This window comes from Podarcis liolepis (genome assembly GCF_965112155.1).
Source record: "Podarcis liolepis genome assembly, chromosome: 3".
Classification (NCBI taxonomy): domain Eukaryota; kingdom Metazoa; phylum Chordata; class Lepidosauria; order Squamata; family Lacertidae; genus Podarcis; species Podarcis liolepis.
This window is the reverse complement of record NC_139557.1, coordinates 557,762-584,808: the sequence shown is the minus strand read 5'-3', so window position 1 is coordinate 584,808 and position 27,047 is coordinate 557,762. Positions and strand designations below refer to the sequence as shown.

General features: G+C 44.5%; 2 protein-coding genes across 3 annotated transcripts in view; one reads left to right on the top strand and one right to left on the bottom strand.

Annotated features, from left to right (window-relative positions):
- Positions 1 to 19,563, top strand: part of LOC310703069 (RCC1 and BTB domain-containing protein 1) — a 177,436-nt gene extending 157,873 nt beyond the window's left edge. Inside the window, exon 12 of the mRNA XM_083495075.1 lies at positions 19,491 to 19,563. Coding sequence (XP_083351201.1) covers positions 19,491 to 19,544 — 54 coding nt within the window. The 3' untranslated portion in view covers positions 19,545 to 19,563. The remainder of the gene's footprint in view (positions 1 to 19,490) is intronic.
- Positions 1 to 27,047, bottom strand: part of COL4A2 (collagen type IV alpha 2 chain) — a 179,053-nt gene that overhangs the window by 54,590 nt on the left and 97,416 nt on the right. For both annotated transcript variants that reach the window (XR_014523928.1, XM_083495038.1), the window contains 11 exons: positions 25,886 to 25,952; positions 24,944 to 25,045; positions 23,125 to 23,280; positions 17,481 to 17,573; positions 12,885 to 13,048; positions 11,798 to 11,870; positions 11,594 to 11,700; positions 6,198 to 6,399; positions 4,652 to 4,711; positions 2,312 to 2,374; positions 875 to 982 (listed from right to left, as the gene is read on the bottom strand). Coding sequence is in view for 1 of the 2 variants with exons in the window: in XM_083495038.1 (XP_083351164.1) it covers positions 875 to 982; positions 2,312 to 2,374; positions 4,652 to 4,711; positions 6,198 to 6,399; positions 11,594 to 11,700; positions 11,798 to 11,870; positions 12,885 to 13,048; positions 17,481 to 17,573; positions 23,125 to 23,280; positions 24,944 to 25,045; positions 25,886 to 25,952 (1,195 nt within the window). In the remaining variant the exon portion in view is untranslated. The remainder of the gene's footprint in view (positions 1 to 874; positions 983 to 2,311; positions 2,375 to 4,651; positions 4,712 to 6,197; positions 6,400 to 11,593; positions 11,701 to 11,797; positions 11,871 to 12,884; positions 13,049 to 17,480; positions 17,574 to 23,124; positions 23,281 to 24,943; positions 25,046 to 25,885; positions 25,953 to 27,047) is intronic.

The window sequence follows — 27,047 nt, the reverse complement described above, 5'->3', positions numbered from 1 at the left end:
AGTTGATTAATGGAAAACAATATAACCAGGATGATGCAAATCCCTCCTTAGCCAAATAAGCACCTTTATGTTCCACTGACTTCAGTGGAAAGCTGAACAAGTGCTGATTAAAAGCATTCACACCCTGTTGTCTTAAAACTACAATAATAATGTAATTTAGAAGATAATCCACAAATGGTCCTTGGGCAGAATTGTGTTGCTAAGGTATTTAGCAGCAGTGAACTTTGTTCTTTCTGTTTTGATTTGTCCCTCAAGTGACCCATGTGAGTACATATGTGCTCCAACATCTCCAGACTGTGGGCAGTACTTATTCAAGGTTTTCCTTCAAAAAGGAAGGAAAGAAAGATAGAGAGAGAGAGAGAGAGGATGAATGAGACATCTTTGTGGGATAAGCTGCATGATGCCTTTTGCAATGTCAGAAACTCCATGTCATTACTCATGTCAACACTCATGTCATTAATCGATTGGTGGAGATACAAACACATTTGAGAGGCACGGCTCAGTTAGTACTTGTTTAATGAGGTACTAATTTACAGATGAAAAACCTAGAAATGGTTAAAGCATTTGTTTGGTTGACAGCCCCAAGTATCATCTTTGTGGAGAATCCTTGTGTGAACAGGGACTGCTTTTTGCCAGGGTCTTGGCCTCAGAGCCATGCAATATTTTCACATGTTGACATTACATCTAAAATCATCCTCAGTTGTAAAAGCAATTACATTGTTCTATACTGTATATTTTGCAATTCCATTTGTGTGCATGACCAACTTGATTTTTATTGGAGAAGCAAATTACAAATGCGATATATAAACATGGATACATAAATCGAACACTTCAGTTGTCTACAGTACAAGTGTGTTTTGGGTTTTAACCATACCTGGTGGGCCTGCTAAGCCCTCACGACCTTGATCTCCCAGAGAGCCTTTCAGCCCTTTGGATCCATGCAGACCGAGTTCGCCTGCAATCCCTCTTGTACCTTTCACACCTACATTATTGAAGATATTATGCTAATGAAATGCAATAAATAAAAATATGTACATGTTAAAGGGGAAAATACAAAATAATAATAGAAATATTGGTAATAAATTTATAGCTAGCCTTAGGTAAGTTATATCTTTTAGGGCATTTCCAGATTATGAGAGAACCATTCCTAGTGGTGGAATATCTTATTTCTATGTAATGTAGATTTGCTGCATGCTATTTCTAATGTACGGGTATATATTAAGTGCAACTGAAGGAGGGCTGTAGTGTTACAATTTGCAAAATATGGGTAATGGGAATACCCAGCCTTTGGACACACTTAAAAATTATTTTTCACATAATTTAAATGCTGGGGAATTGTAATAGCGATTTTGTTGCAGAAGTTGTCTACAGGAAAGTTGAAAGAACAGTTAAAACAATAAAACCAGATCTTCCGCTCAGGGAAATGCATCTTCAGGAGCTAGAAGAAATCCAATACTGACAGCCCCCGCTCCTATTTCAGCAGGGAGAACAACCCAGAGCGCTGCTGCTGCCACCAGTGAGAAAGCCTGCCTCTACATCACCACAAGCCAACCATCATCAAGCCAAACTAGCCAGGTTCCTTGAGCTGCCTGTGGTGCCCTGGAAGCGAAGGGGAAGGTGGCTTTCCAGTTCATGCCTAGTGAAGAAAGCATCCTCCACGACCGAGACAAGGAACTGAGGCTGTTGCCTTTGGACAGACATTTTACCAAAGTAAAAACAAATACTTGGGGGGGGGGGGAAATCCTCTGAACTGTTGAAATTTTGGATTGGAATATTTAGCCTTTTGCATTCCTCTTAGGATTACATGTAAAGCATGTTCATAAAGGGCATGGGAGGAGATCCATGACTTGCAGCATGGAAGGCAGGTTGTAAGTATTTGGGTAACAATTGTAGGATTGTTAAATAAACAAGCAAGCAAGCAAACAAATCTTCTTAGTTGCAGATGATTCAGATAAACGTTTTGATACCAAGTAGGAAGACTGAATTTGATATGCTGTTGTACTTTTACATTACTTTCAAAGTTGTATTTGCAGACTGATCTGCAAGCTACACCTAAATCTTTTGACTGAAGCAAAAATTATAGTTCCACATTCCTGGAAGTTGCTCTGTCTGCAAACTCTGTGAAATAGCACAGATATAAATAACATTGTCAACTATAGATCTAAATAAAATAAGATCTAATAATTATTTTTATAAATAGTTTCCATTTATTTCCTTTTGGAATCATAATTATAGTTGAATGATTTGATTACGTATTGTGCATTGTAACTTACTGTATTGTTATTGTTATTGTTATTGTTATGGCATTTACCTCTTGGTCCTGGAATCCCTGGAGTTCCTGGAGTTCCTTTTGGCGCTTGAATACAGCTAGTTCCTGTAGGTAAACAATACAGATAAAAACAACAAAGACTTAACAAATGTATTGTGGCAAAAAAATTGTAGGCCAGGGGCCTAAGGATGGAGGAGAAATTTTGTTCCCATCTTAATGCAAATCTACCAGATTCACCCACATGAACCAAAAGGCAGCTATTCTTTGAAATTCATGATGCAGTTTTCTAACACAAAAATGCATACAAAAACGTGTGTATTGGGGGCAAAAAAAAAAAAAGTAAAGGACCCTTGACAGTTAAGTCCAGTCACAAACGACTCTGGGGTTGCGGCGCTCACCTAGCTTTACTGGCCGAGGGAGCCAACGTTTGTCTGCAGACAGTTTTTCCGGGTCATGTGTGACTAAGCTGCTTCTGGCAAAACCAGAGCAGTGCACGGAAACACCATTTACCTTCCCACCGGAGCGGTACCTATTTATCTACTTACACTTTGACATGCTTTTGAACTGCTAGGTTGGCAGGAGCTGGGACCAAACAATGGGAGCTCACCTTGTCACAGTGATTTGAACCACCAACCTTCTGATCAGCAAGCCCTAGGCTCAGTGGTTTAGACCACAGCACTATAAATCAGCAGGAAGTGCTGATAGCAGGGGCCCAGGTAAGCCCCACCTTTGAGTCATCTCTCCACCTGAGGCTTGGTTTTTTCACTCACCCTCTGTCACCTTCAGCACCTTCACCTGTTAATTGTCTGATTTAATATTTATTGAAATATTTTAATAAAGAAATAAACATAAAAGCCTCTACCACCCACTTCTCAGTGTGTGTATGTGCCTGTAAACATTTTTGTCACAAAGGAAAGAAGTAAAGAAAGAAAGAAAGAAAGAAAGAAGCATACAGTCCTTTTGAGAATGTAATAGTATAGCTACCAATTTAGCAATAGCAGTGTGGCTTCTGGACCAGAAAAATCTCCCCCCATAATTAAACCTAAGATGAAATATGGCCTTCAGTGATGACTGTTTATTCAGATTGGATGTGGCTACTTAAGTGAATCCCCCAAGGCCATGATCCTTCAAACCAAGGGTAGACGGAAGGTATATTGGGATCTAGTAGTAGGCATCTGGGTGACAGGCAATAGGTTGCTATTATTATTAGTAGTAGCAGCAGCAGCAGCAGCAGCAGTAGTAGTAGTAGTAACAATAGCAACCCCTCCCCCAAAAGTGAGGGCTTTTCTTCTAAAAATCAGACTGCTGAGTTGAGGAAAGCTCAGGAGAAACACCAATAGTGGTTTTTGTGCGAGAGAAAAGTTTGTGAGCTCTGTTCTGACAGCGAAAATATGTTCCTGAGCTGAAGTTGAGCTCAGAGGTGCCCTGTTCCTAAATTCTAATGATTTTGCTGCCTTCTCCTCTACTGGACCGCCTTTCTTTTGCCCCTGGTCATTGGTAGGCCTCAAGCTTCTAGTAGAAAGCCAAGTCTGCCAGGCTTGAAGTCTGCTTTTAGCATCCCAAGCAACTGTGGCCTATGATTGGGTTTTCATAATACCTTTTGGGTTTTTGTGTCCGAGTCATCATTCTTCTGTTACTTAAGCAAGAAGCTATTTAGGAATCCCTTCCTTTGTGGGCTCAGGGACAGCAAAACCAATTGTTGGAAAGGACTGAATGCACAACAGCTTTCCTGTGAGCCATGCTCTGTGTTTAGCTTTCAGGTGGTCAGGAAGAGTGAAAGAGTGGAATTGCACTGCAGAAGAGCTCCTTTAGGCCACTGTCAGTCAGGGTTCACTAGGGTTTTGCATCCTGCCTAACAACATGATCAGGGTTCCAGTGTCCATAAGCAGGGGGTGGGGCGGGGGTGGTCAGAGACAGGAAGCGGTAAGCACAAAACTGGGTCTTCGTCTCAAGTGAATTAAGCCTAGTTTCACCCCTGTGTTTGTGCAACCTTTTACTCAGCAGCAATACTGTCCAAAACTAAGGGCAAAAACTATCTAGTGTCCTCTGGAAGGAAGGAGGACAGATGGTGTTGGTGGTCAAGGAATCTGGCATATCAGGTAACATGTGAAGGAGACAGAGAGGACGTGGCAATGGACTGGGCTGTCTACTAAAAGCTTGATTTGACTGGATGCAAAATAGTAAGATGAATGAAGTTGTATAATGCTACTCACTGGAGTTTTCAACAGTTGCATTGTAATACATTTTGTTAAAAAAAAAATTGGTGTGTCAAATTAAAACCCTCTTCAGTTTGCATTAAGTTCTTCAAAATACAATTCTTGTTATCATTCAGAATCACAAATTTTGCATACAAATCTACATTTTTAAATTATCATATTTTACCTGACTGAATTGGCTCAGTTCTGTTACCTCTGAAAAAGACTTTGACTGTCTGTCCACAATCTGAAATATAAAAAATTAGAACAAAAGAAATCTGGATTTCTTAAATTATGACCGGAAACAGTCAACCCACCAACTGTATCTGCAGTGATCTTTTGAAATAAACTTGTTTATTTTGTGAACCACCCCGAGACCTTCAGAAGATGGGTAGTATAACTTTAATAATTAAAAATAAAAATAAATAAACGGGACTGTTCCAGAGAATGTATTTATTTAATTATATTTTACTTATTAAATTTATAGACCTCCCTTCATCAAAATATCTCAGGGCAGTTCACAGAATAAAATGCAAGAACAACATTGTGCACCTGCAGTTCTATCCCATGAAATGGGATTGCCATAACTGTCCCATGGCATGCCAGCAACTGCCTTTGATTTTTGAATTTGCTCGAAATACATGCAGCAGCAGAGAAAAGAGTATACAGCTTTGTTGGAAAATAAAATAAACAGTCATGAATTGGCCTTCTAAGTCTACAGAGTGAGACATCTCGTGGTGCCCACTCCTCAGCGTCCAGCCAGGGCCTGACACTTGGGTGAATATGAGAGATATCTGGATGTTCTGAGATCAGGGTGCAAAGTGCACTGGGTCACTGCAGCAATATCAGTGAGGCTGAGTCATTCACCCTCCCATTGGTTCAGGAAAGATGCCTACGTGTAGGTATAACAGTCTCTAGGGCATTGCTTTCATTACGTCTTGCCTATGTCCTGTCCTGTTTGATGTCAGGGTCTGACTCTGAATCTGTGAAAGTCAGGGAAGAGGCTGTGGGTTTTATGCAGCAGTGTTAGCTAACATGGTGATAGTGTTAGAGGATCTCTCTGTGCATACGCATCTTTATTTCAAAGACCAGGAGAACAGTATATGGTAGATAACAGTGTTTCGCTTTGTCTTGTGTCTGGAGACAGTGAATACTTTGCTACTTTGAACTGTGTGGCAGAGGAGTTTCCCCCTTAACTGAGGATTCTGGAAGAAGCTGTTCTGCTGGGAGCAGGAAATCTCTAAGGCCTCTGCTGGGGTTCCATATACCCTGTGGATATATCACACTGGCTGAAGCACCAAGTGACTTCTTCCACAAGTCACCAACAGAGCATGCAACCCTCAGTGTGGATGTGTCACGTGGCAGCCTGAGGAGATGTTTTATGGGAACAGTGACAGGAAGCACAAACCCTAAGTGCCTGAAGAGCACTTATCCATAGGCCCTCACAATTTTTACCTGATTTATGAAGGGCGTTATTAAAAAGTAAATTGTTGCAAAACACATGAAAGAAAGTGGTGTCTAAGAAATATACAAGCTATGTAGATTTTGAAGACACAACTCAACCAATGTTCCCAGAAGGCAGTAAGGAATTTGTGTAGCAGACCAAGTCTAATAGGTTTTCAGTGATGTACTCCTATGGCAATGAGGCAAGGGCAGGTGAGGCTGCCCACCTCAAGAATCCCCATATTTTATATGCGACACAATCACAGTTTCTGACTAGTGTCCATACATACCTATTTCAGCAGGAGCGCCTGGAGGTCCTGGGGAACCTTGGAAGCCAGGACTCCCAGGAACCCCAGGGTCACCCAGAGGGCCAGGATATCCCTTTGGGCCTGGCAAGCCAACACCTGGCAAGCCTTCTTCTCCGGGAAAACCCTTTGGGCCTAACGGACCAGGGTCACCAGGATCCCCTGGTTCACCTCGTACACCATCACCCTGCAAGGGAAGGAAACATACTTCAGCCTGCTTACAACGTATTAATCTATTTTAGCACTGAAATTTCATTTTTCACTTGCTCAGCAGCCTCACTAGCATTAAACAAGAATTCTGAACCAGAGGATATTTTGGCTTTCTTCGACCCAGTAATCACTGTAACAACCAGCAACAAGAGAGCCATAAGCATGAGCTTATGTTTTTAGATTATGCTACCTGATCTTCCAAAGAAAGATTTCTCATGCTTATCATGCTGGCGGCTTTGGTGAAGGTATCCTCCTAGAAAGTTATTGGCTGGAGATGATGGGAATTGTAGTCTGAGGTCCAGCGCCGAGGGCTTCTGGCGGTTCCCTCACTGTGAGAAGCGAAATTACAGGGAACAAGGCAGAAGGCCTTCTCGGTAGTGGTGCCCGCCTTGTGGAATGCCCTCCCATCGAATGTCAAAAAAATAAACAACTATATGACATTTAGAAGACATCTGAAGGCAAAGTGATGAAGACAGCAAATAGAAGGAGTTTTATTTTATTAGAAAGATGATTTTGGAGAGCTGTTACAAGGTGACACAATGAATTTCAGTTAGGAGGGATTTGAAGACGTCAGTTAACAATGAAAGATAAATTAGGTTTTATGTGTCTACATTTTTGTTTAGGTTTTTTTTTGTTTTTAGTACTGTAATGTGTGTTTTTTATATGTTATATTTGTTATAAATGTGGAAAATCAATAAAAAGGGGGGGGGAATAGAAGACATCTGAAGCCAGTCCTGTTTAGAGAAGTTTTTAATGGCTGATGTTTTAATGTATTTTTAACCATCTGTTGGAAGCCGCCCAGAGTGGCTGGGGAAAACCCAGCCAGATGGGTGGGGTAGAAATTATTATTATTATATTATTAGTCTGACACCATCAAGAGTGTTACAGGTTGCCCAACCTGTCAGTTGTATTTCTTCATACAGAAAGTATTGATCTGATTTGTAGAGATCTTTCCTATTCTAATTAATTTAAGAGGGTTCTGGAAGCTTCTCTGTGTGACAGAAACAAGCAGAAAGTTCATGATGTTTGGGTTGTTCCTTCAGAGAAGTTGAGTACAGCAGGCCTAAACTGGTTCTGTTATCTCTTCTTCAAGGTCATGCTGACTATAAAAGTAAGGCCAGTAAGTAAGGCCGGGGTTTTGGCTTCTCTTTCTATCTCTTTTCCTTCTGGTGTGGTGTTCTGTACATAGGATGCTTAGTGTTAAGATTTAGACATAAGTTATTGCAAGTTTAAGTGACGTCTGAAGCAACTGGATTTCTTATGGACAGTGCCAATCCTGAATGTATTGGATTTGTGATCATTATGCTCATTTGCCTTCAGTAGCAATAAAGCTCTGCTCGATGAAATATAATTTTCTCTGGTCTATTTTTGGGGAATCCTGAAACATGTTTATGTTTTCACTCTGCTAACTATACATTGGAGTTCTGCTCTGGAACAATATTGAGTAGAATTCCATGACACAACCCTGAGCCTAATTCTAATCGGCCGGGTACTTGACACACAACACCCCTCCACTCCTCATATTTACAGTCCTGGTTGACGGCCTGATGACATGCTGGCTGTGGGTGTATTTCTCCTTAGCTCAGAACAAAGCATATAAAGCATATGAAAACTAAATCATGGTAAGAATGTTAATTCATTATTTGGCATTATGCATGAGGAAATTAACAAGAGGTGGCTTTGAAACACAAACTTGTCCTTGAACATATTTTTGCCCCACAGAGTTTAAAGCCACAAAGGGCCCTGCTGAATCAGACCCCAGTGCCATCTAGTTCAGCACCATGTTCTCTCAGATGGTTGTGTCAAAACCACATGCAGGGTGTGAGGGCAGGAGCACTCTCTCCAGTTGGGCTCCCCAGCAATTGGTATTTAGAGACCTCCCACTTCCACAGCTGCTACACAGCTATCACGACTAGCAGCCACTAATAGATGGAGAAAAACTAATCTATATCCTTCCCCCCCACACATCTTACATAATTGTACACACCTCTATCATGTCCTTCCTTGTGTGCTTTTTTCCTAAATTAAAAAGCTCCACATGCCACCTTTCCTCATAGGGGAATCAAGCCCCTTGATTATTTTGATGCCCTTTTCTGAACATCTACTTTCCATCCCTGCTGTGCAATGCCAGGTCAATGATTCATAAGACCACTGCCATCCATGACTTGATCATGGATGGAGGATTTGACCTGGCATGTGTAACAGAGACTTAGTTGGATGAAGCAGATGGGCCTGTCCTTGCCGCTGCTTGTCCACCAGGTTTCTCTTACGCACAGCAACCCAGGTCATGTGGGCGGGGAGGGGGGGTTGCAGTGATTTTTAGGAAGTCATTAGTTTGCACCAGGCGTCCTATTGGGAAGACCCAGTTTTCTGAGTGCATGTTCTGGAAGTTGGGCAATAGGGGCAGTACAGGATTCCTTTTGGTGTACCGACCTCCCCGCTGCACCAAGGATTCCCTGCCCGAGCTGCTTCAGGTCGTGGCGGATGTTCTCCTGGAGACACCTAGCTTGGTCGTCCTAGGGGATTTTAACATCCATGCCGACACGACCTTACAAGGGGCCGCTCGGGACTTCGTGGAAAGCATGGCCTCCATGGGGCTGTCCCTGAATAAGTCTGGCCCAACCCATAGCCGTGGACATGCCTTGGCCCTGGTGTTTACCTCTATGGATGTTGGTGATCTGACACTAAGTAAAAGTGAAACGAAATAAGTGCCATGGTCAGATCACTTCCTGGTGCAACTGGACTTCTCTGCGACCCATCCCCTCTGCAGGGAGGTGGGACCAATTCGGATGGTCCGCCCCCGCCACTTAATGGATCCAAATGGTTTCCAGAGAGTGGTAGGGGATGCTTTATCCCATGTTGATGGCCTTTCAGCCGATTCCCTGGTGGCCCGCTGGAATGTGGAGTTAACCAGGGCTATTGACTGTTTGGCTCCGAAGCGCCCTCTCCGATTGCATGGAGTCCGGACAGCCCCGTGGTTTTCCACGGATCTGAGGGCAATGAAACAATCGTTGAGACGGCTAGAGCGCCGGTGGCGGATAACTCATTCCGAATCTGACCGGACACAGGTTAGAGCTCAACGTCGAGCCTACCAAGTGGCGATAGCGACGGCGAAGAAGAATTTCTTCACCGCCTCTATTGCATCTGCAGAAAACAGCAGCAGGAGACTTTTTCAGGTGGTTCACAATTTAGCGGAACCACCTGCAACATCGGGGCCCAGTACGGGCCACATGTTCTCCTGCAATGATTTTGCAAAGTTTTTTGCAGATAAAATCGCTCAGATTCGGGAAGAAGTAGACTCCACCATGGGAGCAGGACCGGGGCGGGAGAGTGCTAGAGTTCTGTCTAGTCAAGTTGAGTGGGATCAATTCTAATCTGTTACCTCCGAGGATGTGGACAGGCTGCTTGGACGAGTGAAACCAACCACCTGTCTCCTGGATCCTTGCCCATCCTGGCTTATAAAAGCTAGCCGGGAAGGACTGGGCAATGGGCTTCGTGGGGTGGTGAATGCTTCCCTCCGTGAGGGAGCCTTCCCAGACCCGCTGAAAGAGGCGGTTATTAAACCGCTTCTTAAAAAACCATCTTTAGATGCGGCCACGATGGCCAACTATCGCCCAGTCTCAAATCTTCCATTCCTGGGCAAGGTGATTGAGCGAGCGGTTGCCGAACAACTCCAGGCACGCCTGGAAGAAGCGGACCATTTGGATCCCTTCCAGTTGGGATTCAGGCCTCATCATGGGACTGAAACTGCCTTGGTCACAGTGGTTGATGATCTCCGGCGGGCTAGGGACAAAGGTGAGAGCTGTTTCCTAGTTCTGCTGGATCTCTCAGCGGCGTTTGATACCATCGACCATAGCATCCTTCTGGACCGTCTTGAGGGGCTGGGGGCTGGGAGCTGGGGGCACTGTTATACAGTGGTTCCGCTCCTTCCTCCTGGGCCGTGTTCAGAAAGTGGTGGTGGGGGATGAGTGTTCAGACCCCTGGGCTCTCACTTGTGGGGTGCCTCAGTGTTCTGTCCTCTCCCCCATGCTTTTCAACATTTACATGCGGCCACTGGGAGAGATCATCAGGAGGTTTGGGCTGGGTGTTCATCAGTATGCAGATGATACCCAGCTCTACCTCTCTTTTAAATCAGAACCAGTGAAGGCGGTGAAGGTCCTGTGCGAGTGTCTGGAGGCGGTTGGAGGATGGATGGCGGCTAACAGATTGAGGTTGAATCCTGACAAGACAGAAGTACTGTTTTTGGGGGACAGGAGGCGGGCAGGTGTGGAGGATTCCCTGGTCCTGAATGGGGTAACTGTGCCCCTGAAGGACCAGGTGCGCAGCCTGGGAGTCATTTTGGACTCACAGCTGTCCATGGAGGCACAGGTCAAATCTGTGTCCAGGGCAGCTGTTTACCAGCTCCATCTGGTACGTAGGCTGAGACCCTATCTGCCTGTGGACTGTCTCGCCAGAGTGGTGCATGCTCTGGTTATCTCCCGCTTGGACTACTGCAATGCACTCTACGTGGGGCTACCTTTGAAGGTGACTCGGAAACTACAACTAATCCAGAATGCGGCAGCTAGACTGGTGACTGGGAGCGGCCGCCGAGACCATATAACACCGGTCTTGAAAGACCTGCATTGGCTCCCAGTACGTTTCCGAGCACAATTCAAAGTGTTGGTGCTGACCTTTAAAGCCCTAAACGGCCTTGGTCCTGTATACCTGAAGGAGCGTCTCCACCCCCATCACTCAGCCCAGACACTGAGATCCAGCGCCAAGGGCCTTCTGGCGGTTCCCTCACTGCGAGAAGCCAAGTTACAGGGAACCAGGCAGAGGGCCTTCTCGGTAGTGGCGCCTTCCCTGTGGAACACCCTCCCACCAGATGTCAAAGAGAACAACAACAAATCCGTAAAACTAAGGAGTAGAATAGGGAAAAATTTCAAAATACAACCTAAAATGCCTGGGCAAAGAGCATAGTGCCCAAAATATTGTAATGCCAGCACCAGGCATGTCTCTTTGGGGAGGGCATTCCAGAGTCACCACAGAAAGGACATTTGCAATGGTTAGCGATGATGAATGAGGAGTGTTAGACCAGCAAACAGCTGTAAGGCTATGGACTCCCCATCCCTGAATTCAAAGAATTATCTTCTTTGTCACATTGATAAGAAGAAGGTGAAGTGGTTACTTACTGGAAGCCCAGGTAGTCCTGGTAAACCATCTGTGCCGTCTCTTCCTGGCAAACCATCTTCTCCTTTATATCCAGGAATTCCTGCAATTCCTTGGTCTCCTTTAGCACCTAAATGAAACACAACTCGTATAGTAAATATACCGCTGCTAAATGTGGTACGTTTGCAGAAATAAAAATAAATTGAAATGCAGAGCTATGGCCATACCTCTTGTGGTAACATATCGCGAATCTCCTTTTGGCCCTTGTTGTCCAGGTGTCCCAGGTACACCAGGAAATCCCTAATAGTCAAGATTATGAGAATTAAGTTAGTCATATTAGTAACATACAAAAGTGTAAGGGTAAACCCGTTTCCTCTTGCAAGAAAAAGGAATAACCCTCTTGACAAGATGCAGAGAAAATAGGTTTCAGAGTGAAAGGATGAAGAGGCAACACCAATTTCCTGTGTGTCTGTATGTGTGCGAGAGAGAGAAGTAATTGCTCTGTTGCAGGCAGACTATGTCACATAAGGTTGGTTTATAGTATGATCATATTTATGCTTAAAAGGTGAGGGGAATTAGGCAGAGTATGGGAAATTTTTTTTCACAAGGCTACAAATAAGTTTAGAAAGCAATGGTTAGCTTGGTTTAGGCCGAGTGTGTGTAAAAACGTAGAATACCCACACCTCTGTCCATACAAAAGCAAACAATATTCCGAAAACTGGCCTGAGCACTGAAAAAAGAATTATCACAAACAAACAAACAAACAAACAAACACACACACCAAAAGTATCCTCAGTAATTAAAAGAGATTAAAACAAAATAATTAAGAACTAATGCAAATTTCAAGAAAGGAGTGTTTCTGACTAAACATCAGAAATAACTTTCTGATGGTAAGGACCGTTTGACAGTGGAACCAACTACTTTGGAATGTGGTGTACTCTCCTTCCTTGGAGGCTGTTAAGCAGAGGCTGGATGGCCACCGGTCACAGATGCTTTAGTCATGCACAGCAGGAGCTTGGACTAGATGACCTTTGAGGCTCCTCCCAACTCTGTCATTCTGTCATTCCTTTCATGACTCATTAATATTGTACAAATGGGATCATGATATGTGTGTGCAAGTGGACCCACGTGACAAGTTTGTGTTATGCTCCCAAAATGATGCTTGGACCCTTCCTAAATAAGTGAAATTGAGATTTTTTTGTGGTACGGTAGCATATATACCTAATCAAAATAAATCTACATTTGTTTAAATAAATTGCATAGGAAACATACTTAATGATATGGAAAAAAGGTGTTACAACATAAATGCCATACTTTTGAGCCAGGAAAGCCAGGCACTCCATGTGGGCCTTGATCACCAGGGTCTCCTTTTCTCCCCACCGGCCCCATTGGACCTGGAAATCCTGGTGGACCAGGTTGCCCAGCAGGGCCTCTTTTTCGTTCGGTACTTTCAGCACATTTACAATCTCCTGGCTCTCCTGCAAAACAATATTCAGAGAAGGAGACCTAAGAATTGCCCTCTTGAAAGCATATTGTAGAAGCTAAGAGTGAGCAGCAGGGGTTAAAGTGCTCAACCTCGGCTTCTTTGCCCTTTGGTGCCTCAGGGACCAGAGGGCTTCGTCAGTGTCTGGATTTACTATAATTTAAGGTTATCTTTTACCTTCTTTTTTTGAAAAAAATGTGGTAATTTCTACCATGGGAACTTTGGTATAAATTAGTCTACACTTCCTTATGTTTTATCATTGCCTCAATAAATCACATTGCTGCATCCTATACTTCTTTATTGACAATGGTGACAACTTACCGTATTTTTTGCTCGATAACACGCACCTGACCATAACACGCATGTAGTTTTTAGAGGAGGAAAACAAGAAAAAAAATATTCTAAACAAAACAGTGGATGTATGATTTTTGTGGTTCATGCTGTGGCCACAGACATGTGATCTGACGGTGAGTTTGGGGTAGCCCAATGCAAAAATCCTGAGGATCCATGTGGATCCATGTTTGTAACCATGTTTTTGCATCACTGCAGCCCCAGGCAACAGTGGGTGCGTGATTTTTTTGGGTGCAAACTGTAGCCATGGACATGCTATGTGATCTGACGGTGAGTTTGGGGTAGCCCAATGCAAGAATCCTGAGGATCCATGTGGATCCATGTTTGTAACCATGTTTTTGCATCACTGCAGCCCCAGGCAACAGTGGGTACGTGATTTTTTTGGGTGCAAACTGTAGCCATGGACATGCTATGTGATCTGATGGTGAATTTGGGGTGGCCCAGTGCAAAAATCCTGAGGATCCATGTGGATCTGTGCTTTCTAACCACGTTTTAAGTGGGGAGGGAAGGAAAAGCACTCAAGGGACAAGGAGCACGCGTGGAGCAGGCTCTACTTCTCTCCCTCCTCCTCCCCCCCTTTGCAAGCTGAAAAACTTTGCTGGAGGGACAGAGAGCCTGCTTGCTTTAAAGGAGCCTACCGGACAGGAGCCGCTTACACAAGTGTAAGCGGCTCCTGTCCGGTAGGCTCCTTTAAAGCAAGCAGGTTCTGCTTCTCCATAGGCGCCGACTCCATGGGGCTTGAGGGGGCTCGAGCCCCCTCAAAAAATTTTTTGGGGGGGCTCAGCCCCCCCAATAATCTCGGGCGGGCGCCCTTCCAGCAGAGCGTCGCCGCCGTCCCCCGCCTCCTCCTCACCTGCTCCTTAGCCAGCCAGCCAGCCGCGCGCCCTAATCGGAGGCACTGCGGGAAATCCCGCGAGAACAGGGGAATCCCGACTGGCCACACCTCCCAGCCAGCCAATCGGCTGGCTGGGGGGGCGTGGCTTGCCCTATTTAGGGCCGGAGCCACTTTATTTGCATATTCATGAGCTTATTTATTATTCATGAGCTTTCCCGGGGCCCCCCAACATTTTTTCTAAGTCCGCGTCCCTGTGCTTCTCTCCCTCCTCCCCGCCCCGCCCCCTGCCCTTAGCGAGCTGAAAAGCAAAGCGGGAGGAGAGAGATACAGAGAGCCTGCTTGCTTTTTGCTTTAAAGGAGCCAACCGGACAGGAGCTGCTTACACTTGTGTAAGCGGCTCCTCTCCCACTTTGCTCCTTTAAAGAAGCAGGCACTCTGTCCCTCTCTCTTCCCCATTCAGCGGTTCTTCTCCCGCTGGAAACCACGGAGGAGGGAAGCACAGACATTTCCCCTTACTTTCTAGGAGGAAAAAAACGCGTGTTATGGAGCGAAAACTACGGTATAATTAAAAGCAAAAGCATTTCATTTCTTTTTTCTGTAACTTGTTTGCTTATATTAACATTCAATAAAAACAATGAAAAAAGAAGTCACTCTTGTTCCTGTAAATTACAAAAAAATTATAAGATAATGTTTCCCTGTAAAAGAGGCAGAATTTACAGTGTATCCACCTTGATACATGCAAACCACTTCTCCAAGCACTGCAGTGATTACCCAGGAGTGGTTTTGTCATCATTTGGTAACAGATCACTGGAAGCTTATTACAAAATGATATACGAGTTTGTTTTCTTCAATTATGGTTGTTGTTAAATAAGAACAACAACAAACCAATAATCCTCACTCCCACAACACATTTAAAAAGGCATTGGATGTCATCAGTCAAAGGCCTGGTTGAAGAGGAAAGTTTTTGCCTGATGGCCGGGGAGAGTATTCCACAAGCAGGGAGCAACTGCAGAAAAGGTCCGTTGCCACCCTCTGGGCCTCTAGCTTAAGCTTATTTGCGAATGTATAACTAAATAGGTAAAGGTAAAGGGACCCCTGACCACTAGGTCCAGTCGTGGATGACTCTGGGGTTGCGGTGCTCATCTCGCTTTACTGGCCGAGGGAGCCGGCGTACAGCTTCCGGGTCATGTGGACAGCATGACTAAGCTGCTTCTGGAGAACCAGAGCAATGCACAGAAACACCGTTTACCTTCCCGCCAGAGCAGTACCTATTTATCTACTTGCACTTTGACGTGCTTTCAAACTGCTAGGTTGGCAGGAGCAGGGACTGAGCAAGGGGATTCAATACTTTGAATCAAATCAGCTCTCAAGAGAAATGCCCCACATCCTTGAATGCTATTAGATTGCAGAGTCTAAAAATTCAGCTCAGCTCTCTCTGTCTCCCTCTCAGGCCTCTATTGTTTTTCATTCACAAGTAACTTACCCCTTCCTTTGACTAGTGGGGTGGTGGTGGAATAGGAAATATTTCTCTTTTCCTTTTTCCAGCCTTCTTGGGCCATTTTACCCATAGTTTCCCTAATAAAATATGTTCCTGGTAAGGCTGCCACCAACTATTAAGGGAATTATAACTACAGTATTAAGAGTCTTTCTGGCTCCATTAACTTCCTCTTGTCCAAACTCCTAATCCTACAACACTAATCTCCCTTCTTGAAGAAGTCTAGCTCTCCTGACTGTCTAATCAGAACATAGCAGAGTTGTCCTGTATCAAAAAGCATCTTCTAACAATTGGTACCTATTGAAACAAATCCTAGGCTATTCACACATCTTTGTCAAGTCTGTAAGGCAAATTCACAATAACAACCCCATTCACAGGAATTTTATAGCAAAACCTTTAATGTTTATTCAGAATTATTCAATTCAATTTATAGGTGCATAAGGATAACAACTTTGACCTGCTATTTGCACATTTAGGGTTCTGACCAGATTCAGAACATGTTAACTTTGAAAACTTGTATCTGGAATCCCATGGCAAGTTGAATAGATCTCTATTTGTATGTTGGGGGGGGGGAACTATTTTGGGGAGATGACAAGAAGTGAAGAAACATCTCTCCTCTTCTTCTTTTTCTTCTTTTACTACTAATACTGCTATTGAATTGGTTCAAATCTTTGTCCCACACAGGTAAATACTATTCAGGCTGCAAAAAAGTTTGTCTCTTGAAAATAAGGGAATCTTGAGATGGGATTGAGATTTCAGGGGTTTCTGGGTCCTGAATTATGAATTATTTCAGCATTACCCTTTACTTATTGTTAAAATTTATACCTCCCCCAATAAGGTCACATGGCAAATTACAAGTGGCATAAACAATTGGCATAAATACAGTCATTAGTCACAAACAGAGGAAGGTCTTCAACACAGCACTAAGCAGATTACTCCATCAGTGCAAGCATTTCTGCTGGCCTGATGGAACGACCTGCCCTCTCCTCCCCTTATGTGCTGTTCTGGGAGTTCTGTTGACCCCCAACCCCCAAGAAGAGTGGGGGGAAACCCCACTGGGCAGGGTTTGTTAACCGAATCTGACTATAAATAATCAAACCCCCTAAATAGTAAATCCAACGGCCTCACTCACAGTATTTCTCACATCTGAAAAACAGACGACAGTCGGTGCTGGAACCTGGAAGTAGATCCTGGAAATGGGGAGCACCCTGGAGATTCCTGGTCTGCGAGGAGACCCTTCCAAGAGCCCAAAGAGGAAATCCTCTTCAAGCTCTGGGGTGGGTCTCCTTGTGAGCAGAAGACCTCCCTGCTTAGCAGTTGATGTGTGAGGTAGCGCAGAAGCCATCGCTTTCTCACACGTCAGCTGTGCAAGCTACACTGTACCTCTGGCTTGAGCAGCTTCCTTGACAAGCTCCGCTGACATGCTGGGAAGAGGCTTCCCGACGTGGCTCAATGGAGCAGCAAAGCTGATTCAGGCAACTCCCCACCTTAGACATGTCCCTTCGGCTTCTGTGCAAGAGTCAGAAGGGCAGTCCAGCTCTGTGGACCAGCATAGCTCATGTGTAGGGAAGAAGGGTTTTTTAAAGAAAGGTTTTAAATGAGGATGGCTGAGACAGGGATAGTACAAGACTCCTAATCAAGGAGAAAAGTTGTCTGGTCTCAGAATATTGTGCAAATTAAGCCTCTCCCTTTCACGACAATCCATAGCAGACAACACATGAAAGCACCAGTCCACATGTGCCTTACCTTTCAACCCCTTTTGCCCTCGTGGTCCTGGGTAACCTTGGTTTCCTGGAGGACCAGGAAACCCTGGAAGACCCTTCACTGCAACAGAAGTATCTGTAGAATGGCATCATTTATTTATTAGATTTTGCAAATGTAACAAGAAGGGAAATAAAGCAACATCATTAGGTCATTTTAACAGTAAACATAATCAATTAGTCCTGAATTAAATATGCAGTACGGGTCAATATAAGCAGTCCATATAATAGGTATCCAAACTAGATTGACTATTATAATATGTACAAAGGGCGGTGAGATCACCAGACCACTGAGTAGTAGATGGTGAGTATTTACTCTCCAAGTCTCAAAGTCTCTTTGCAAACACAGGGCTTTGAGGAATCCACTTTTGTCCATTTGTTAAGTCTCCAAATTATATGAATATAATTTAGAAGTGTGAGGGCATCCACAGAAAGAAAAACACACAAAACACTCCCATATCATCATTATTATTATTTATTAATTTATATATCGCCTCAAAGAAGCATTATCAGCATTGCATCACCAGCATCTATCTGAAATCCGATTGGCTGGGGCTGCGGGGGATGCAAATTAAGGGAATCCCTGTTTTTACCACGAGGCTGGCGCCAGCCTCGCGGGAGTGAGCGTGGGCGGGGTCGTGAGCCCGCAACCCCCCCTCCTCCTGATGTTCGGAATGGGCATTATCAGCATTGCATCACCAGCATCTATCTGAAATCATAGAATCATAGAATCATAGAGTTGGAAGAGAAGGGCCATCGAGTCCAACCCCCTGCCAAGCAGGAAACACCATCAGAGCACTCCTGACATATGGTTGTCAAGCCTCTGCTTAAAGACCTCCAAAGTAGGAGACTCCACCACACTCCTTGGCAGCAAATTCCACTGTCAAACAGCTCTTACTGTCAGGAAGTTCTTCCTAATGTTTAGGTGGAATCTTCTTTCTTGTAGTTTGGATCCATTGCTCCGTGTCCGCTTCTCTGGAGGAGCAGAAAACAACCTTTCTCCCTCCTCTATGTGACATCCATTTATATAGTTGAACATGGCTATCATATCACCCCTTAACCTCCTCTTCTCCAGGCTAAACATGCCCAGCTCCCTTAACCGTTCCTCATAAGGTATCGTTTCCAGGCCTTTGACCATTTTGGTTGCCCTCCTCTGGACACGTTCCAGTTTGTCAGTGTCCTTCTTGAATTGTGGTGCCCAGAACTGGACACAGTACTCCAGGTGAGGTCTGACCAGAGCAGAATACAGTGGCACTATTACTTCCCTTGATCTAGATGCTATACTCCTATTGATGCAGCCCAGAATTGCATTGGCTTTTTTAGCTGCCGCGTTTAGCTCACACTGTTGGCTCATGTCAAGTTTGTGGTCAACCAAGACTCCTAGATCCTTTTCACATGTACTGCTCTCAAGCCAGGTATCACCCATCTTGTATTTGTGACTCTCATTTTTTTTGCCCAAGTGCAATACTTTACATTTCTCCCTGTTAAAATTCATCTTGTTTGTTTTTGCCCAGTTTTCTAATCTGTCAAGGTCGTTTTGAAGTGTGATCCAGTCCTCTGGGGTGTTAGCCACCCCTCCCAGTTTGGTGTCATCTGCAAATTTGATCAGGATGCCCTTGAGTCCATCATCCAAGTCATTGATAAAGATGTTGAATAAGACCGGGCCCAAGACAGAACCCTGTGGCACCCCACTAGTCACTCTTCTCCAGGATGAAGAGGAACCATTGATGAGCACCCTTTGGGTTCGGTCAGTCAGCCAGTTACAAATCCACTGAGTGGTAGCATAGTCAAGACCGCATTTTACCAGCTTCTTTACAAGAATATCATGGGGCACCTTGTCAAATGCCTTGCTGAAATCAAGGTAGGCTATATCCACTGCGTTCCCTTCATCTACCAGGCTTGTAATTCTGTCAAAAAACGAGATCAGGTTAGTCTGACATGACTTATTTTTCAGAAATCCATGCTGACTATTGGTGATCACAGCATTCATTTCTAGGTGTTCACAGACTGTTTGCTTAATGATCTGCTCCAGAATCTTCCCTGGTATTGATGTCAGACTGACTGGGTGGTAATTATTTGGGTCCTCTCTTTCCCCCCTTTTGAAAATAGGGACAACATTTGCCCTCCTCCAGTCTGCCGGGACTTCGCCTGTTCTCCAGGAATTCTCAAAGATGACTGCCAGTGGTTCAGAGATCACATCTGCCAGTTCTTTTAATACTCTTGGATGCAGTTCATCTGGCCCTGGAGACTTGAATACATCTAAACTAGCCAAGTATTCTTGTACTATCTCCTTAGTTATTCTGGGCTGTGTTTCCTCTGCTGAATCATTTGCTCCAAATTCTTCAGGTCGGGCATTGTTTTCTTTATCGGAGAAGACTGAGGCAAAGAAGGCATTGAGGAGTTCAGCCCTTTCTGTGTCCCCTGTTTGCATTTCGCCATCTTCTCCTCTGAGTGACCCCACTGTTTCTTTGTTCTTCCTTTTGCTACGGACATACCCATAAAAGCCTTTTTTGTTGCTTTTAATCTCTCTAGCAAGCCTGAGTTCATTCTGTGCTTTAGCTTTTCTGACTTTGTGTCTACAAGTGCTGGTTATTTGTTTGAATTCCTCTTTGGTGGTTTCCCCCCTTTTCCATTTTTTGTACACATCCTTTTTTAATCATAACTCAGTTAAAAGTTCTTTAGATAGCCACCCTGGCTTCTTTAGGCACCTTCCATGTTTCCATCTCATTGGTATTGCCTGAAGTTGTGCTTTTACTATCTCCCTCTTAACAAACTCCCAGCCATCATGAACTCCCTTTCCTTTTAGTATTACTGTCCATGGGATCTCACCCAGCACTTCCTTAAGTTTTATGAAGTCGGCTTTCTTAAAGTCAAGAAATTGAGTCCTAGTATGCTTGGCTGCTCCTTTCCGCTGTATAGTAAACTTCAGAAGAGCAGGATCACTCGCGCCTAATGATCCTTCCACTTCTACCCCACTAACCAGGTCATCAACATTGGTTAGGACCAGATCTAAAATGGCTGTTCCTCTTGTTGCTTCTCCCACTTTCTGGACAATGAAGTTGTCTGCAAGGCCAGTGAGGAATCTGTTTGACCTTATGCTCTTGGCTGAGTTTGACATCCAACAAATATCCGGGTAATTGAAGTCCCCCATTACTACTATCTCCCTTCCTTTTGCATGCTTGGCCATCTGTTCCAGGAAGGCATCATCTATGTCCTCCGTTTGGCTTGGGGATCTATAGTAAACTCCCACAATGAGGTCTCTGTTATTCTTCTCTCCCTTAATTTTGACCCAAATGCTCTCACTTTGGCTTTGAGGTTCTAAATCTTGGATCTCTTCACAGGTATACACATCCCTGACATATAACACCACTCCTCCTCCTTTCTTGTCTGGTCTGTGTTTCTGAAATAGATTGTATCCCTCCAATATTACATTCCAATCGTGGGACGTATCCCACCAGGTTTCAGTGATGCCTATTATGTCATATTTAGTTTGCTGTACCAAGAGCTCAAGCTCATCTTGTTTATTTCCCATGCTTTGCGCATTAGTGTACAGACATTGAAGTCCATTAATCATTCCCCCGTGTCTCTTATTTAAGGATTTTTTCCTCCCACCACTAGGTCTGCGTGCTGCTTGCTCCATTTGGTCTATGACATTTGGATGATCATCTTCATCAATTGATAGACTCCTACCTTCAGGAGCACTGTCTCCCTCCCCCACATTAGTCAGTTTAAAGCCCTCCTGATGAGGTTCCTGAGATTTTTGGCAAAAACATTCCTCCCAACCGTTGTGAGGTGCAGCCCATCGCTTGCCAGAAGTCCATCTTCAAGAAACTGCAGTCCGTGATCTAAGAATCCAAACCGTTCCTGTTTACACCATTTGCGAAGCCAGCTATTCACTTCCACTATTTTTCCCTCTCTCCCTGGGCCACGTCGTTCAACTGGGAGGACAGATGAGATGACAATTTGTGCATTTAATTGCTTCAATTTCCTGCCCAGAGCCTCGTAGTCTCTTTTGATCTTCTGGAGGCTATTGCTTGCAGCGTCATTGGTTCCCACATGAACCAAGAGGAAGGGGTATTTGTCAGTGGGTTTTATGATTCCTTGCAGTCGTTCAGTTACATCTTGGATCTTAGCCCCAGGGAGACAGCACACCTCCCGAGACATCTTGTCAGGCCCACAGATCACTGCTTCTGTTCCCCTCAGTAGGGAATCCCCTATCACCACTACATGCCTCCTCTTAGGTTTGGTCAGGGTTCTTCCGTGAGCTGTCCGTTCCAAGGTCGCCTGCACATTCCCTGAGGACTGACTTTGTTGCTCGTCTTCATATACCTGATCGACTGTAATGAGGGAGAGATCCTCAAATGGAGTCTGTTCTGTTCTGTGTCTGTGGCCTTCCTTTAAAGGCACTGTGGAATATCCATTTTTGTTTATTCGATCTCAATTTTAAATCTCAAGAAAAATTATGGGAGGGGGGAATATTGTCCCCGCATGCATAAGTGACATAGAGTGGGGAACATCCCACTTTAAGAGGGAGGGCATGTGTGGAGGAGCGAGAGAAGGACACCCAGGACCGTTGCCCAGTCTGTCCTGAGCCTGCTTGCCTGCCTGCCTGCCTGCCTGAGGTGATTTGCCACCCAGGAATTGCTTACAATGAGGCCCTTTACTGTGCAGTTGGCGTTCACCTTTCCGACGGCGAAAATGCTTAGTTGGATGATATTATCAAAGGCATAAAAGGTTGGTTGCAGGTGTGAGGGTATTGGCACCGAGCTTTGGGTTTGTGTGGCGTTCAGGCATTGGAATAGCAATGTGTGGGGGAGGGGAGGTGCGACCATCACCTGCCCCTCCCGTGCTCAAGGGTATTCCGTTAAAGGAATCCTGGGGTGTGGATCTCGTCCGAAGCCTGGGGAGGGGCTAGGGCCATGCCACAACTCCAGCGGGAACCCAGGGGATGCTTGAGTCGATCCACATCGGCAGGGCTCCCCCTACTGGTGGCTTACCCTTACCAGACTCCCTGCAAGGAGGGAAGGAGTCAGATATAGTCAGTTGATACCAATGCCGCTCACATTCTGTAACCAATAAAGTTGTGGCCTAAATTTTGCCCATTAACATTAACCTAAAATTCTGTGTCTGTATGTCTTTATTCTCATGGGGTGGCTTGGGGCTTTGACATGCAACAGTCCATGCAACCAGTACAAAACAGAAAAGTCTTGTTCCTTCACACTCTGAGAGACAGTGTGGTGTAGTGGTTAAGAGCGGTAGTCTCGTAATCTGGTGAACCAGGTTCGCATCTCCGCTCCTCCGCATGCAGCTGCTGGGTGACCTTGGGCCAGTCACACTTCTCTGAAGTCTCTCAGCCCCACTCACCTCACAGAGTGTTTGTTGTGGGGGAGGAGGGGAAAGGAGATTGTTAGCTGCTTTGAGACTCCTTCGGGTAGTGATAAAGCAGGGTATCAAATCCAAATCCAAACTCCTCTGCTTTAGGATTCATTACCAAGTGGAAAATTTAAAATTCTCACTGGTCTTTCAAATAGTTTCAAAATGCTTAAATAGGAAATTTCCCAGAATATTATTGTCAGCACTATCATGTAACTTTTTAATGTTAATTACTTTAAAAAGTTCTGGGTTCCTACCTGGACTTCCTGGAGGGCCAGGGACACCTGGTGATCCTTGTAATCCAGGATCACCATCTAATCCTGGAGGACCTGGATAAACAGCTGCGAAACCTGGGTCGCCAGTCAGGCCTTTGGGGCCCATTTCTCCAGGCAAACCTCTTCCCACAGAGTTATCTGAAATGAGAAAAGCAGGTAGGTATGCATTATTTTAAGAATGCTCTAGATAAAAAAAATGATATCACATGTCAAGGCTGCAGGGATACGCACAATTATGTACTTCAAATACCTGTTAACACCGAGACACTAAATCTTTGATCAGAATAGTAATAAGAATGGAATAGGTAAACTAGGGTTTTCATTTACTCACAAAGGAAAGAGAGGCGAAGTGACTTGACCAAAGCCAAACTGCAAACAACAACTCAGTAACCCTAAAGTCAGTCCACTGCTCTCTCCAATGCCTCTGGGTTACATTTCTTTACCATGCAACTGCTATACAATCTTTTACAAAGATTAGCACTTAGCACTGTATTAGCACTTCAGAGATAACATAATGTCCATTGGTCCTAGCTATAATTCAGCTGAAGCATTGTCTATTAACTAATAGTAAGTGCCTCTTTTTTTTAAAATAAGGAAGTATAGATTGTGAATAATGGTAGAATCATAGTTCTGTAAAAAACCATTCCATTCCTAATGGCTACATTGAGGTTAATTCCTACAAAAACAGAATGCAAAAGGTGTTTTTCATTATTTTTCTAAGTTAATCACTGCCCGAGCTGATATGAAGTCAGGCATGTCCAGCTTCCATTAGGCTGCGATCTATCCAATACAAAAAACTGGCAGTGATATACCACACTCTCCCATTGTCATTCTTCAATTTAAATATATTATATTTGGCTGGGGAAACCCAGCCAGATGGGCAGGGTATAAATAATAAATTATGATGATGGTGAAAAAAATAACAAATTATTACTCCCACACCAGCCCCCTCCCAGGGCCCTTGCCACACATGGGAAGCCAGCACGCTCCGAAATGTCTAATTCCTCCTTTACCAAACAAAGAGCTGGGGGGGGGCAGCAGATTACTTTCGAGTAAACACAGCTAGGCTGGAGCTGGAAAGGTGAGGAAAGTTCTGCATCCACGCACAACTAGGAAGGAGAGGGCATTTTCTTTCCATGGGAACCAGCGGGTGGGGGGAGGGGGATTAGGGATGTAATTGTCTCTCTCAAATGCTGCCCTTCCTTCACGTGGCTCCCTCTGCAGCACTGCAGGCCAGGCGGAGTCCACGCACCTCCCTGCCCTGGGCTTGGCTTGCAGGGGCTGACTGGGTGCCTCTGCAGCGCTGCAGCCTGTGCGGAGCCTGTGCGCCTCATCTTTGCCTCCCTGCCCCGGGGCTGCAGCTTGTAGGGGGCAGAGGCAAGCACCTCTCGCCTTTCAGGGCCAGTCACCTGACTGGCCGTTGGGGAAAGCCTGCAGCTGGATGCTTGAGATGGCCAGCGCCAGCCTGAGCACTTGCTGCAGCAGCCTGGCTAAATGTAGCCTCGACTGCCCATGCGGAGTTGCTCCAGTTGTGGCTAAGCATGTGCTGAGGGCACCGGCGACCATGAGAGAGGGCGGTGGGCAGAGGCGTGCTCAGGCCTTGGTCACGATCAACAAAAATCCATTGCACAATCGATGCGTTGGACATGTCTGCTGTAGATGATTCAAGCTGCATAATTGTTTGCTGCGATTCAGATAAGAGCAACAAATATGAGAATGAAATAAAAATAATGTGAATGTGAAAAAAGTGAATTTACTATTCCCAAGTCAATATTGGAGTAAGAAAGTGGCTGTAAATTACCATCTGATGATCCTTGTGGACCAGCACTTCCAGGACTGCCTTGCTCGCCCCGGTCACCCTCGGGCCCAGGAGCACCAGGGAGTCCCCAGTCACCTCTTGCACCTGAAAATATCCCCAAAGTACAGATTGGATTTCAGGCTTAAGGACACAGATATAGAGATTTATCATTTAGCCACTACCCATTTTTGCTTGCATACTACACATTCTCAGAGCACAACACCCTCACAACTATAACCCAGCTGGATCAAGGTCCATGAAGAGGAATTCATTAAGTTTCTGTAGCCCATACTGTAACCCGCTTTCTCCATCTCCCGCCAGTCCCCCAAATCTAATGTCACTGAGTCCTCTCCACACCTTGGGAAATGCTGGTTTCCCCATTGTGGCATGGACTGTGACAAGTGGGGAGGATATGGGTACACAGCTCTGTGCCCACATTGAGTTATTAAACTCACCCGCAATAAGCTCCATTTTCTGGATTTGGACCGTTCAGTTACTTTTCGTCATGGTTTGGCTTAGTATCCCATCCTTGCATATGTAAGAGCCAGGAAAGTTTATTCTGGCCACTGCACTAATAACCCTGGCAAGTACTTCATGCTGCCACACAATATCCTCTAATAGGGATGTTGCCTTCTTAAACCAAAGCAATGCACATGCCTCCCAAGCAGTGGACATTGAGGAAGGTTAGTTGCCCCAAGAGGAGTCAGCCATATCACAACTCCCACCCCACTTCACTGCATGGAAATAGTAGGCTGCATCAAACATATTCAGCTGCACCAAAAGAAGGGGTTTTGTGACTGTACTCAATGGCATGGAGTGCCAGCACCTCTTTTTCCACACCAATTACAACCATTTTGTGCTGGCACCTGTGGAATTTTTATCAAGATACGACTACTATCACCTCATTTTTTTAAAAAAATCAGAAGAAGGATTGAAAAGCAATACCTTTTATTAGTTTGGGATATGGCGCATAAGCTGGTGGTCCTTGAGCACCTTTGTCTCCTGGCTCTCCCTGTGTAAATGCAAATTCAGTTCACTGGTTTTATTTGTGGTTGCATGTAAAATACTTTCCTTATTCTGAACAAATAAAATAAATACAAACATCCTCCCTCATGTCACAGGAATATGTCTAAGATTGCCTCTCATTCCCCACAAATTTCTGTAATTTCTCTTTGTCATCTTTCTGCACATGATCCATGTGAGTTAGAATGTCTGTACCAAAGTAAATTATTGCTAAAATAAATATATTTTAGGTGTGTCATCTCCTCTGGAGTGAGCAACACATTGAAACCTCCTATCTTCCTTAAAGATGAATGCTGTATTTCTTTTTTCTTTTCTTTTTATTCTTGTAAAAGGTAAAAAATAACATTTACTCACTCGGAATACTTGTTGAAGAGTAACAAATACAGCAGCTTTTTTCAGGCAGGCTTAAAATGGTAATTCAGTTAAAAAGACATACTTAAGTCTAACATAAAATGGAGTCTGAATTTGGAGCTCAGACACAGCAGGTGTTTTCACATTGCTGGTAGAGTGGAAGAAGAATGGCAAGGGCAGGAGGTAAGAGGGTGAGCTCTGCGACAGGGGAGAGACTGGGCTGGAACCATCAAGGAAGGCCTCTGCCTGACCCCACAACCCCAAACATTTTTTGAAATGTTAAGATATTCTTATCTTGAAGTTTTCTCATTTGTATTGTTCGTATTTGAATTTGTGGTTTACTTAGGGGCCTTTGGGGGGCAAAATAAATAAAGAGTAATGTAACATAAAAAGTTCCAATTTCATCAAGCTGCGCTGTCTTGGACACCACTTGCCCCACCCTGGGATGGTAAGGAAAGCAGTCGGCACCAGGGTACAAACGAATCTTCCACAGCACACAGGGCGGTTCATGGACCTCTCACAGGCATAGTTCATACATAAAACTTAAACCATGCTTTTTTCAACCACTGTTTATTAAACCATGATTTAGCGTTATTTGTGAACCTAGCCCAGCATCTTAACTATGCTTTATTAACTATGGTTAAGAGTTGCTTTCAAGTTAATGTTTGCAGTTGGTTTGGACATTTACCACTGGATTATGTGTGACCCTGGACCTTCTCCTTAAGCAGCTGTC